Genomic DNA, 14748 nt, shown 5'->3' on the forward strand with positions numbered 1-14748 from the left:
CCAATTCCATACATACTTCTTTGGCTCCTACTGGTAAATCTTGGCTCAGTCCTGCAGATCCTTCAGAATGTAGTCCGTCTCCTCCTTTAGCAGGCCCCATGCATCCTTGGCCAAATTACGTTGTACCTTGACCCTAGATATTGTTTGCTGGTCAGGAGGGGAGATAGAGGTAGGCCCTGACAGGGCCACAAGCTGCCTTGCAAGGCAGAGGCTTCTGCATCATCCTCAAGCAAAGGGAAGCCTTCGTCTTCAACAGAAAGTAGTAGGCCATTCTGCAGGCCATCGGCGAATCTGGGGGTTCAGCCCGGATGTCTCATCCAAAGTCTCAGGGTCCCACTTTTTTCTCAAACAGGATCTGGCCTTGTCATAGCAGATTTGCTGGATTTGAGAATTCAGCTTTCTCTGGAGCTCTGCTGTCTGTATGACTGAGTCCTAAGCCTGATCCTCAGCTTTTCCTGCTCTCTGCTATAGGAGATGAGATTCTCCTCTAGGTGTTTTCAGTAATCTTTCATTGTCTTTCTCCAGTTCATGAATGGCATTCATCTAGAGCCGTTGAATTCCGTTGTTCCATCGTGCACATTTCTCAGTGCTTCAGGTATTGCGAGTGCTTTACTTCCTCCCGTGGCATCCCAGTTCACCTCCCATGAAAGTTTTAACAGTTGCCCTACTATAACATGCCCGAGATGATCCATACTCTTCTGCCACTGGCGATCCTCCTTGCCAGCCAGCTAGCCAGTGATCCAGCTTCAAGGTCCCATTTTACAGCCTTCTTCCTTATACCACTCCTGGCACCAACTGTCTTACTTTCGGTTCCCTGGGAAACAGACTCTCTGATATAAAGATGTACATGTAGGTAGTTTGTTTGCGAGTGCTCTGAGCAATGTGTAAGGGAGTGAGAGAAGAAGCGGGATTAGGCAGACGGAGAAGTTGAACTGCAGAGAAGTTCCATGAAAAGCCCTTAGCTGATCCCATAGGGGAGCTCTGGGGCTAGAATAGTTTTTCACAGTGGTCCCTAATTAAGGTAAGTAGTCAGGTCCTTTGTATCCCCACACTGACAAGTCACTGGATATGGGCTGCTCCAGGGAGACAGCTGGGAAGATTCTGAACTGTGAGTTCTCAGCAGGCAGTACTCCCATAGCTGGGGAATGAGTGTCTGAATCCTGAAGAGGGAAATCTGGACGGTGTACCATAGCATCCACCATACTGTCTCTCGTCAAAGAAACTGTTCTTGTTTTAGCACCCTTTCGGTTTCTATTAGGGAATACAGAGAAACTGGTTAGGTGAGATAATGAAGAAAATTTCCAGCAAAGCCTGTGTATACATTCGCAAAAACAATAGATTTCCCAGGTGAGGGCAAATATGCAAACCTTCTTTCTGTGAGATTGCTGCCATTATACAGATCCACAATCCCTAATCCATAGTGTGGAAATCTAAAAAGCTCTAAAAATTGAAAGTTGTGAATTTGGCACCAAAACTATTTGATGGCAAAACCTGACTTGAACTGATGTTATTAGAACTAATAATCTACCCACTTAGAGTGAATAATCCTGTTGCTGCAGAAATATGTTTGATTATAAAATACTAGATGGTGTACTGTTTTACCTTTCTAAATTCTGAAAAAAATTCTAAATTCCAAAGCGTATCTGGCTCTAAGTATAAGAGACTGTGAACCTATGATATATCAAAAAGTTGTCTGACAATAGGCAGTGTACACCATGGACAAATATACTTATTCCTTTAACTTTCAGCAAACCAAGAAGTCTTAAATAAAGTTGAAGTTCAATATAAGACTCTCCCAGGATGGAACACAGACATATCAAATGCAAGGGCTTTTAAAGAACTACCTATTAATGCACAAAATTATGTTCGATTTATTGAAGATGAGCTTCAAATTCCAGGTAAATATAAATATTTTATGAAGAACTATCTTTTTCTACTTTTGACTTAACTGTCTACTTTTGAAATAGGATAAAAAACAGATTATTACTTTATAGAGTGCTCACGATTTGCACAAATGCCCAGGAAAATATAAAATAATTTTATTCCCTAGAGTAAATATAATCATCTTTCTCTAATCCTTCATGTGCCTGAAGATAAGAGATTACCTCTCGCCCTTTTTGACCCTGCTTTTAATTCTCTGTTAGTCTGCTTTTTACCCTCTGACACTGATTCTTATTCCTTTCTCCCTCTTAATAACAAATCCTTTGTGTCTTTACCACCACCAAAAATGGTTTTTGTAATTTTTCATTTCGGGTTAAGCCACCCTTGAGAGTTGGGGGAGTTTCTTGACCAGATATTAGGAAATAATAGGTACAGAAAATAGGAAATCCAATTTTAAAAAATATAAGAATAAAGAATAAAACTCTTTATTAAAAAACAAATGTAAGCTGGCCAAGGAGTTAGGCATAACCAAGTTATGGCTATGACTCATTATGTGAAATCTTTCTTTTAAAACATTGCTTTTTTCCTTTTTCCTTTTTTTTTTTGCACTGTTAGAGATTTCAGAGACAAAAAGTGAAGTGAGTGGGAAGTATCCTCTGTATAAAATCTGTTATGCACTTAATCTGATTTTGTATTGTTCGTTATATTTGTGGTTCATCTCCAAACATGAATCTTGTTTTTCCGTATTGCTAACTGTGTTTCCCAGCTTGAGATCAAATCTTGTAAGCATGTTTGCTCACTGCACTTAGTCAACATCTTTTGAAATATAAACAACAATGAATTTAGCAATGACATCTGTAAAATGCCATAAAGGTTTACCCATGTGGTGCAGACAATTAGAGATTCCTCTAGACTGGTACGGTGTAGCCAAGTTCTCAGGCTGTGCAAGTGAAAACAGTATTCTTTTCCAGATATTTCTACTTTTTGTGAGATATGAAAGTTAGAGTGGTACTTCAGTGTCCTCTTAGTATCATCCATTTATCAAAGATGCTTATCTTTTCTAGTTAATTAGGAACTTGATGAAAGGTTCTTTAATCAAGTTAGGTCTCTGATTAAAGAACCTTTAGGTTCTTTAGGTCTCTGGTGGTTTGGGCCAGTATTTTACTATACTAATCATTAGGAATTGAATAGTTGTAAATATTGTGCAATGAAAACAGGAAATGGTAAGGCAAACTACCCTGTGCTGAATGTTGACTGCACATTCTGTTTAGAAATTGGCATAATCTGCTAATAGAGAAAAAAACATAGCAAAAGACACAGTGGGGAAAAGTTAAATGGTGCCATTGAGAAAAGTGTGGGATCTTTTAATCTCAAAGATTGGACATTATAAATGAATTAATACTATTCTTATACCATTTTTTTTTTCCTCTCCCAGTTAAATGGATTGGTGTAGGTAAATCCAGAGAGTCTATGATTCAACTCTTTTAAGGATTTCCAGTGATGCAAGAAACACTCCTTGAGAGGGGGGGAAAGGACTTTGTTAAATATTTCATTTATGATCTACAAATTTTAAGAATAAAGACACTGAAGTGAGTTTTAAGCCCTACAGTTGTTTCCAGTCTTGTAAGATGGATGGCTGGTGTGGAGATGCACTTCGGCATTTTCCAGCGTCAGCTTCCTCAGCTGTGGCATAATTGCCGAATCATTTGTTGCTTCTGCTGCTCATGTTGCCACATTTTCTTTTAATGTTTAGTAATACTATGATCAATGTTGTTTGAAATCTAACAGAATTACTTTCAATGTAGTTTTTCTTCATTATTGTTATTGTGTGTTCATAGGTTTTACCTCTATTGAATGGTAAGAACAATTAATGCAGTTTTGCACAAATATTTTTACATTCTGATCATTCAGTTCTGTCATTGTAATCTTCGTCGTTCAAAAAAAATAAGAGAGGAGTCCTGTAAACGTTTGTAATGCTATCAATTCTGTTTAAATTGTGAACTGTTTATTTTCTGCTGAGACCATTGCAAATTTGAGCTTTGGTGGTGGGAGGGGGTTATATTCATGGGTCCTTTAATTTGTGCAGAACACAAAACTTATTTCTCTCTGTAAATTATTTAATGCATTGAACATTTAGTTAAATGTTCAAAGAGAAAAAGTGTTCCCTAAAACAGCAATTGTAATGTTAAAAAAAAATTAGTCATTAAAAGATCTGTTGCGCTATTTGGTGGATATTTTTCTTTAATTTCAGAGAATTCTGAAATGTATAGCTTTCTTTTTTTAATCTTACCATTATTTATAAGTCAAGTGGATTGTATTTCAGCATCGTGCCTGCCAATATGCCTACAGAGTCATCTATAAGTGTCCAAATGAACCCAAATTGTTGGTCATAATGTTGATCATGCCTTTATTTCTCCTTGAAAAAAAAAAAAGAGGTGTTATTTTGACTATTTGGCTTAACATATTGTGTTGTAGATTATCCTTCAATGAACTATTTTAAATGTTTAAATTAGGTGCCACTTAAATTTATTTTATTATACCATCAATAGCTGATTAAAAAGAACAAACTATTTCTAGTATGTTTTGTGTATTGTATTTTTGTTCTGATAAGAGAAGTAATAGTAACACGACTAGTATATGTAAGAAAGAGTTTTATCTTTATAGTCTGTGGGGGTAAGGTGAGGAGAGATCAAAAACAATCTTTGAAAGGATCTAAATATCTTTTATCTTCACTAGATATATTTTTATTAATAATTAGTTTTTAAAGTCCATTATCTTGGCTATAAGCATTGCATTGTTGACACACATTTTTAGTAATGGTCCAGTAGCAAATGTAAAGAACCCTCTCTTCAAGTCAGGAGTGGTCTTATTTTTGTACCAAAACAGTGTAACCTTCCTATTGATGTTGATACACATTGACATATTTTTGACCATTTTGAGTGATTCTCCTGTTTCTCTTTAAAAGTGAGCTGTTTGCTGATTAAACTGGTTGAGAGGATCTGTTCTTCAGATACAGTTCAGTCTTTAAAATCATAGACAACTGTAGTAAAATAATCTTTGTTGAGCAAGTATATATGCCAGGTATTAGGTATGTGGGTGACAAGTACACAGTCTTTCTAAAGTTTATTGTAGTTAGGACAGCATGCTGAACACACATATGCCAGGATGGAAAAGAACCAGAGTGCTGTGAAGGAGAACCTAACCTAAATTTGGAAAAGGTCAGAGAAGGCCTTCAGTAGAAATAGCATTTAAACAGTCCAAAAGGATAAGTGGCCGAAGTACAAAGTAGTCCATATGCAAAGACCCAGAGGCTGGAAATAATTTGGAAAGTTTGAGCAACTGAACAAAATAAGTGAGGGGCTGGTGAGGCTGCTGAGGCTAATGAGGTTGGCAAGAAAAACTGGGAGGAAGGTGATGCCAAACAACCAAACCATGTTTTGTATGAAAGAAGAGGGCTATAGGCCAAAATGTATACATATGCTTCAGGAGACATAATGAGAGCACGGAACAACCACTGAAAACAAAACTCTGAATCGTGAAACTTCGTAGAAGGGAAATGAATGACAGAACAAGATATTTCAGTGGGGAGAGGACCTATTTAGTATATATGTTTTATAGGTTAATTGGTTAATATAGTTGAATGAAGATGTCAGTCCTTCACAAATGAGTATATGAATTTAATGCCATTCCAGTCAGAATTGCCATGGTGTTCTTTGTAACTGGACAAAATTATACTGAAGCTTAGGTGAAAAAATGAATGTGCAAGAATTCCTAAGATATTTTTGAGAAAGGAATGTGTTGAGAGAGGAGGTTTTTAACTCACCGGATATTAAAACAGTCTAAAGCTACTATAATCAGAGTATGTGATATTGTCATGGGAAAGAACAGATACGTAAGGGAAGTGGACTAGGTATTCCAGAAATAGATGCAACGTATATGGGAACTTAATATAGGCATTTTGTTTCACTGGGACAAGAATACATTAAAAAGAGTGATAGCAAAACAATCTCAACATAAAATAGAAATTTATAGTAGAATAAAAATCTAAATGATAAAAGTTTTAAGTAATAAAAGTAATATAGGAAAATATATAATCTTAGAGCCTTCTAAAGAAAAACAAGAAACTTGTTTTTCTTTGAAACAGATCTGACCAAATTAAAAGTTTTAAAAATACTATGAACAAAATTTAAATTACAAAAACAAAAAACTGAAAAAACAAAAGTAAAACTTGGGAAAAAATATTTCAACGCATATCCCTAAAACACAAAGAGCTGCCTCAAATAAGAACATGACAACTAATAGAAAGATAAGCAAAGCTTTCATTTGGGAGGCTTCTGGTCTTAAGCTCTGTGAAAATGTTTCTTTGATAATTCCCTCTACTCTTAATTTTTTGTTGTTGTTGTTCTGTCTCTAGAATGCTTACTAGTTAGATGATGGACCTGATTTGTTCCTCTATGTCTTTTTTTTTTTAAGTCATTTTATTTGCTTTTCGATTCTCTATAGAATATTTCAGAATTTTTTCTAAATCCTGTCAAATTTTTCATTTTTAGCAATCATTCTTAATTTCCAAGAGCTTTGGAAAGATTCCTTTTTCATGTTTATGGATTTAATTATTTTGACCCATCTCTTGTCAAATGATAAAGCAATTTTTTTTAGCTTGTTTTAGGTTCTTTTCTGTTCCCTGAATTCCCTTTCCTCTGGGATAATTTCTTCTGTTTGTTTTGTTTATTTTGGTCTTTGTCTTTCATGTTGTAGTATTTTTTCAACTCTCTGGTGATCCTTGGTTGGCTGTTCACAACTAAGACTAAGACAGTGGAGATATATGTACTCTCCACTCTCCACAGTACTCTCCACAGATATATGAACTCTGTGTTCTTGGGGGGAGTTTATTAACTGGTAGACTTCACTTTGGGGTGTTGAGTAAAGAACCAACTACTATGCTGGGGGGTCCCTAGGGAACAGAATGTAGGATTCTTTCCTTTGGGATCATTTCATTTCTTAGAGAAGAACCTCTAGCATTTTGCCCGGGGAGTTGATGCCTAGTTGTCAGGCCTTCTTCTTATCAGGATAGGGATGTTAACTCCTGTATCTAGACTTTCAACCAATCTTTCTTTTTACCAGCCCCACATCTCACTACAGCCCTGTGTCATATCTGGGGGTCTGCATCCAAGTCACCTTCCAGGTCTGTGATGCCAGTAATCTTCCTCCTTAGCTACATCCTCAGATGCTGCTGCTGCTTTTTTTTTTTTCCAACAGTGGTGCACTTATTGGGTGGAGGCAATTATATTCTTACCTGGTCCCACATAAAATCACTGGACTAAATGTGAGATGGTTTGCCAACACCAGCAACAAGTCTGGTAGTGGGGCATTAAGAACAGGTGACAAGTCTTCTTAAGGCTGATCTTGATTCCCTGCCCTAGGCTGACCAACTTAATCTGAAAAGAATTTGCAACGTGTAAATATTTTAGGATTGTAGCCATCTGGATATACACTTAAAAGTAGTTCTGTTACCATTATTTCAGTCTAAAAGAGCCACTTAAGAATGCCAAATGTTATTTTGCTCAAATGCCATGGTTACTTTACTTTAAAAGCCTTTCTTTCAAAGCCACCTCTCTTCACAACAGTAATGCCCTGGCAGTGAATTAAGTGGTCTAGGATTCGATGAAACTGGCTAATTTCTGGTCCCAATCTGGAATGTAAAACAAATTAATGATTTATTTTAAGACTACTTAATTTTAACACACTGTCCTTTCAACAACAATTGTGTGCAATAACAAAATAATTTACAGGATTTAAGACAAAGGAATATATTTAAAAGATGTGGAAAAAGAGGACTTAGAAGGTTATTTCTGTGGTTCAATCTCTGATTAAGAAGCATATTATTGGATTATTCCAAAGTGTAAATAAAATGAAATAAATCATATAAATTTGCATACTTACATTCTAATTCTAGACAACCCCCCCCCTCAGCAACCCTTTAAGCCCTACATTATAAACAGGCCACTTTGTATCATCTTTGTATCAAACTGCAGCTGTTACTTCATCCCTAAATTCATACCCATTGGAGTTCTCTCATGTCTTATAACCCCTTGTCTACAGTCACCAACAGTTCTGCTTATCTAAAGGTAAGGGTTCAAGGAGCTTGGGTTGAATACTGCAATACTGCATCTACACCTAATGAGCCAAAGACTAGAATGTTTCAATAATAGCGATATAATAAAACTTTAGCATGTACAGTTATATACCTTGTATTAATTATTTTATTTACATTAACCCTAATATTCACAGTAATCCTCAGAGGCCCACTGATATTATCACTGCCTCAAAGAGATTAATTAACTTGCCCGAGTTGACAGGACTCGTGAGAGGAGGAACCACATTTGACCCAGGATTATGAGGCCCCAAAGTCCCTAATTTTTTCGTTGTTCTTTCCACCTTCCACAGCACTTCAACAGCATTTAAAGAAATAAACATTTCTTGATATTAAGAACGGATAACATTTCATTTACCCAAGGAATATGGCTAGAAATGCCATCTCTGGAAGATTTTAAAAGTCAAATTTAATTAAGTGTAATCCTGTCTGTAGTCAGTAGCCATATGACTTCTCAAAGCTTACTGTTGGATTAAATAGTAACTCTGACTTTCTTGAGGATTGCACTGTATTCCAGGGAAATATATTAATGAAGTTTAGAAGTGTTAGGAATCCTACTTAATAGTCTTAGTGATCTTTGTTGTGGGAATTATCAATATAATGGAGCTGGATTATATATACATTTAACCAGGTAAATGCAACAGTAAATGTTTTAAGAACACACAGCAACCTTTTTTGGGGATTTCTCCTGCCATTCCACTTAGTATATATGCCCACAGACAGTGGATGCTATCAAGCCTGAAATATGCAGATTTGTGGGTGGGGTATACTATGGAAAGAACTGTGAAATGATTTTTTAGATTTCTTTATCATTTGACAAAGTGAAATTATTGTTCATGTGGATTTGTGTGTGATGACTTCTTTGAAATTCATTGCTGAAAAATAAAATGAAGAATTGAGAACCACAGAGAAAATTTAACCAACTTGCTGAAGAATCCCATGTATTCCAAATACTTTAATGATTTAGTGTTACTTGATATTATCACTTTGAGCAATTTAAGAAATTTTGAAGGATAACCTTGATTATATATGATTATGCCCTGGTTTTAGAAATTAATCACATTATAAGATGTAATTCCAGTGTATTAGGGTTTTTTTTTTAAACAAATATTATGGCACATGTTTATTCTTGATCAATAATAATAATAGCTAACATTTTTGGAGGTTTCTTAATGTTACGTACAGGCACAAATACGGGTATCTCAATTCTATTAGGTAGATACTATTTTTATCCTTTTTGCACATGAGAAAACTGAAGGTCAGAGAGTCTAAGGGTCACACTGCTACTGAAAGAATATATTTTATTTTGGAAGCAAGGTTTTTGAATTATTTGGCACCAGGGTGCATAAAACAAGGGCAATTTTCATCTGAGGGACCATCTAACCCTTCCAGGCTATAAATTCTCTGAGGACGAAGTCTTCATCTCTTCTACTGTGTCTTGCACATAGTCAATGCTTAATAAATATTTCCAAAATAAATAAATGAACCCGTGTGTGCTGAGAAAGAATTTTACTGAGGAAGAATTTCTTAGGCAATAACCATGATCTATCATAATCTATACATAATCTGTTCTTCAACTATTCCCAAAAGAGATAAGAACTGCACATGAAATGCAAATCATTGCTAATCTAGACATAAGCTCTGTCCTTAAAATCTGATCAAAAAGACTGGTCAGTGGATAAGATAAAAAAAACCTTACACCTTGGGCTTCCCTGGTGGTGCAGTGGTTGAGAGTCCGCCTGCCGATGCAGGGGATGCGGGTTCATGCCCCGGTCCAGGAAGATCCCACATGCCACGGAGCGGCTGGGCCTGTGAGCCATGGCCACTGAGCCTGCGCGTCCGGAGCCTGTGCTCCGCAACAGGAGAGGCCACAACAGTGAGAGGCCCGTGTATCGCAAAAACAGAACAAACAAACAAAAAAAACAAAAAAACCTTACATCTTGATAAACTGTAATATTTACTTTATCTTATTCTGTGAAAAGCCCTTCCCCCAAATACTCCTTCGAGGAGTCAGTTTCTTGAATTAAACAAAAACTCTATTCAGTCTCTGCTCCTTTCTCTATCAGTGCTCAGCTTTGTAACAACTCTGTTAGGTCTCTTGCAGACAACCTTTTGCCTGCCTGATAGTTGTTTATAAAATAATTGCCACCTAAGTATCTCTCAAATCCATATAACTCTCTGTACTGCTACTGAGACAGGCTGGGGACCCAGGACCATTTGCTACAGTGCTTACACCTGGACAAACCTCCTACAGCAACAAAATACAAAGAAACTATAAGGGACTAAAAATAACTGTGTGCATGCTCAATTGGGCTAAATTATGGACAAAAAGACTGGGACTTCCCTGGTGGTGCAGTGGTTAAGAATCCACCTGCCAATGCAGAGGACACAGGTTCGAGTCCTGGCCTGTGAAGATCCCACATGCCATGGAGCAACTAAGCCCGTGTGCCACAGCTACTGCGCCTGCGCTCTAGAGCCTACAAGCCACAACTACTGAGCCTGCATGCCACAACTACTGAAGCCCATGCACCTAGAGCCCATGCTCCACAACAAGAGAAGCCACTGCAATGAGAAGCCCGTGCACCACAACGAAGAGTATCCCTTGCTCACCATAACTAGAGAAAGCCCACTCACAGCAACGAAAACCCAATGCAGCCTAAAATAAAATAAAATAAATAAATAAATAAATAAATAAATAAATAAATATATATATATATATATATATATATATATATATATAAAAAAAGATATATATATATATATATATATATATATATATATATATATATTTAAAAAAAGATAACCAAAAGACCAAAAAACCCAACTGCCACTTCCAAGGAGCCAGAAGCAAAAACATGGTGTCGGGAGCTTTTGCTCTGCTCATACCCACTGCACATAACACCACCAAAGGGGTGGGCAAAACACCTAAGCCACTCCTCTAGCCTGACCCCTGAACACACACCTACCCTCACCCCACATAAGGAGCCAGTTCACCCCCACAGTTCATTCCCATCAAGGGAATCTGTTACTTGTTTTTGCTCCCTCCTGCAACCACTGCAGGAGCCCTAATGAAGCCTTGCCTGAATTTCTTGTCTGTCCTCTAGTCAATTTCTGTTGATTGGGGAAGGCCAAGAACGCTGGTCGGTATCGGACTTAGTGGCACCCAGCATGGGGCAGTTGTACCCTGTTGGGGAGAGGACCTGGGCACCTCCGAGACCACTGACTTCAGCTACCCCATGGGTGACAAGCGGCTGCCTGAACCTTGTGTTTCAGCATCACTACGTTTGGTAAGTCTGCCTTCCTGGACACTGGGGGTCTCAGGACCTTCATTCAGACAATGCTTTCCCGTCCCCCTTGTCCTCTTCCCTCTCCTAATATCTCCCTATTTCTCCTCTCTCTGTCCTCTCCTAGTTCTCTGTCCTATCCTTCCGAGAGAGTGGACATCGGGCAGCTACAGCATCACTCCTCTCAGATTGTGACACCATGCTCCCTCTGGCTGGCAGTGACTCGCCTTGTCAGGTGACAAGCAGAGAGGTGGGAGAGGCTCTCCTCACACCATGCAGATCCTGGTCCAGCAGGCTCTCCCTGATGGGAATTTATGAGAGTGATAGAGGTTTAAACCTCATATCATGTAGTGGCTGCAAGTCCTATTGTCCCAGTATTCTTGCCTTTATTTTCCTGCTGCCTCTTTCTCATTTTCAGTCTTTTCTGTCCCTCCTCCCTTTACCTCTCCCTTGATCCTTACACCTGCACTCCCGTCCCCTTTATCCTGAAAACTTCTTGTTTGTGTCTTTAGGTTTTTGTCATTGGTATCTTTGTTTTATGTAGTTTTGTCTGTCCAACTGTTCCTGCAAGTCTCTGCCGACATTGTGGGCACGGTGGAGCACTTAAACCTCGAAATACAAACTGGCCACATGGCCTGAGACTCCAGCCTTGGGTTACTTAGTGGGATTTTTTTTTTTTTTTTTTTTTTTTTTTTCCCCGTGGCCTTTCCCGTTGTGGAGCACAGACTCCGGATGCACAGGCTCAGCAGCCATGGCTCATGGGCCCAGCCGCTCCGTGGCATGTGGGATCCTCCTGGACCGGGGCACGAACCCGTGTCCCCCGCATCAGCAGGTGGACTCTCAACCACTGCACCACCAGGGAAGCCCCTTAGTGGGATTTTAAAGAGAAAAAAAAAAGGAGAGGAGCTTGCATCTCTCTTCTGCCTTTGCAATGTAACTATTCTGCCTGGGCTCTCAGGAACTACCTGATCCATCTGTAGTTCTCCAGACTGAGAAAAAAAAAAAAAAAAAAAAAAAAAAAAAAGAGGCATTTTAAATTCAAGCAGAAAAACTGTGAGATCTCTGGTTCTGTCTTTATGTAAAAATTAACTTGTAAATGAGCTGTATTTAATTTGCTTAAAAGAAATTGAATGCTTATATACATTCTCAGAAATATAAAAGTAGCTCACTAGAATACATTTCAGGTTCGTGTGATCTGGGAAATATTTAATATTGAATTAATATTTGGTATTAGAGCTAGCTTAAGCTTGTGGTTTTAATTAATACAGACCTGTCTTTAGAGACACAGCATTAAGTACAATACTTTCATTGTGCCTATAGGGCTATTGAAAGTCAATAAATGCATATTGTTTCTGTTATGAAATTTGTCAACAGGGAAAATAACCCGATATGATTAAACTTTTAAGTAAATGTAACTGAGATAAGAGCTTTTTGTTAAACTCTATAGGAATAATTATGTTTTGGTAATGTCCATCTAAAATAGTCTCTCCAAATTTTGGTAACTGGAAACAAAATTAAGTTAAATGTTAAGAATTCATTGAACAAGGTACTGAGAAGAACATGGGACCAAGAAAAAAAAGATGACAAAAATGAGTATTTCTTTATAATGATTTTCAGAAACCAGGAAAGGAAATTATAAGTGGCCCTAGTTTTATTTGATTTAATAGAAAAGATAACAATACAATTTGTTCTAAAAGTTTTTGTTTTAAAATACCATCTTGAATAATTACAAAAATTAAGCTATAAGCAATGATGAAAATTGTATACTTAAATGTTGATGATGGCACTATAAACTGATAGCCTTTGTAGAGAGCAATCTGGCCATATGTAACAAGATCTACAAGCAATTCATGCCCTCTTACCCAGATGGCCTACTTTGGAAACTGTATCCCAAGAACTCTGCAAATAAATGTAATTTGTTCAACAAAAAAAAAAAAAAAAAGAATTCATTGAATATCCAAGCCATTTCAGATAAGATAAATTTTTGGAACATTAATTGTTAAACATGTCTAAATTTACCTACTTTTGTCTTCTTGTGAGAGAGAAACTAAAGATGTTTGGTGCCACCTTGAGATGTTCTCTACCAATCTATAGAATACTAATGTAAAAGACAGTTCATGGTGGCTTAAAGAAAATAGAATGTGTGTTTTCAGAAAAGAAGGTATGAGGAGTGGAAATATATTTTGTTGAAAGGAAAAAAGGGTGATTTTGTCCTAGAGCTGGTTGTTTCTGAATGGGAAAAAATAAGGGACAAAATATGGCTACAGAAATTTGCAGAAGGTTTGTGGAAAAGGAACACTGAGAAGAGAATTTTGTATGTGGTCAGGATTTTCTAAGGTTGGATTAAATTCAATTAGGTAAATGGATTTTATTAAGAGTAGGCAGATGCAAGACTGGATTTGGTTTCTCTCTCTCATAAGAGAGCAAAGTTTTCCTGGAATGCTGCTTTTGATAACAGATTGTGTGAGTTTCTGTGCCTTTGAGTGATCTATATTTACTTGTGCAATCTTTTCTTTCACCTTAGCTCAAGGAATAATTTTCTCATGGTGACCTATGATTCTATCTGATTGGCTGTTTTAAAACTTTTTGAAATTTTTGACAGACTTCCCAAATATCAAGTTCTTTTGACCTCCAGCTAACTTTGGGGTGCTTCCAATGGCCCTTGGAGCAACCCAAAGAGAGATCTTAAACTAATTGGGTTCAACTGGTATGTTAAATTACATGGGAAACATTGTCCAAACTCGCTGTTGCCTGTGTCAAATGGAATCATCAGGCTCTCTGCAGTTTTATTGTAACCACCAAACAGATAGGGGAAAGGGTTTCGGGTTCTTCTGCTGTCTAGTCTCTCACCTTACTCTATGTCCAGAAATCCCCTGTGGGAATACTCCCACCTCTAGGCCCTCAGGTCCTGACTCCTGTGGCATTTTGCATTACGCCCAACTCCAATTCTTCCAGGAGTTCCTTTTTGCACCTCTAGGACCCCCTTCACTCCAGGCCTTGGCAGCCCAGACCTTGTTACAGACTACCTATTGGGCTGGCCACTTCCAAGCAGCCCACATCCTAGGCTTTATAGAAGCTCATTCTTGAGGAATACACCCCAACCTAGGGAAACTTGTTATAAGACATAAGCTTTATAGATAACAGATCCCCCTCAAGGAGAGCCCTGGCAATGTGCTGGCACTGAGCCCTTGCATGAGGGACTGGGTCGACCAGAGATGTCTGGTTAGGAATTGATGGGAAAGTAGAGGACGCTCAAAATCCCATTAGGTAAGAAGGGAATTTGGAAGACACTCCAACCCCCTTCTGATAAAGGCCTCCTGGTAAAATGTCTACAGGACACCAGACTTCATACCTAGGAGTGCTCTTTCTTGGTTGCAGTTTACTCAACATGGAAGGACCCTCTTCTAAGCCGGAAGAAACACCTCTGGAGTG

The 14748-nt window shown here is 37.9% G+C and overlaps 2 protein-coding genes across 2 annotated transcripts in view; one reads left to right on the forward strand and one right to left on the reverse strand.

The window, feature by feature from the left end:
* Positions 1-4460, forward strand: part of ADSS2 (adenylosuccinate synthase 2) — a 40685-nt gene extending 36225 nt beyond the window's left edge. Inside the window, exons 12-13 of the mRNA XM_007463241.1 lie at positions 1749-1898; positions 3317-4460. Coding sequence (XP_007463303.1) covers positions 1749-1898; positions 3317-3369 — 203 coding nt within the window. The 3' untranslated portion in view covers positions 3370-4460. The remainder of the gene's footprint in view (positions 1-1748; positions 1899-3316) is intronic.
* Positions 4461-7455: 2995 nt separating this feature from the next.
* The window catches only part of SPMIP3 (sperm microtubule inner protein 3), a 38430-nt gene continuing 31137 nt past the window's right edge, over positions 7456-14748 (reverse strand). The window contains 3 exon segments of the mRNA XM_007463242.1: positions 7456-7489; positions 7491-7550; positions 7552-7570. Of these exon segments, the coding sequence (XP_007463304.1) occupies positions 7456-7489; positions 7491-7550; positions 7552-7570 (113 nt within the window).

This window comes from Lipotes vexillifer, unplaced genomic scaffold (genome assembly GCF_000442215.2).
Source record: "Lipotes vexillifer unplaced genomic scaffold, Lipotes_vexillifer_v1.1 scaffold1326, whole genome shotgun sequence".
Lineage (NCBI taxonomy): Eukaryota > Metazoa > Chordata > Mammalia > Artiodactyla > Lipotidae > Lipotes > Lipotes vexillifer.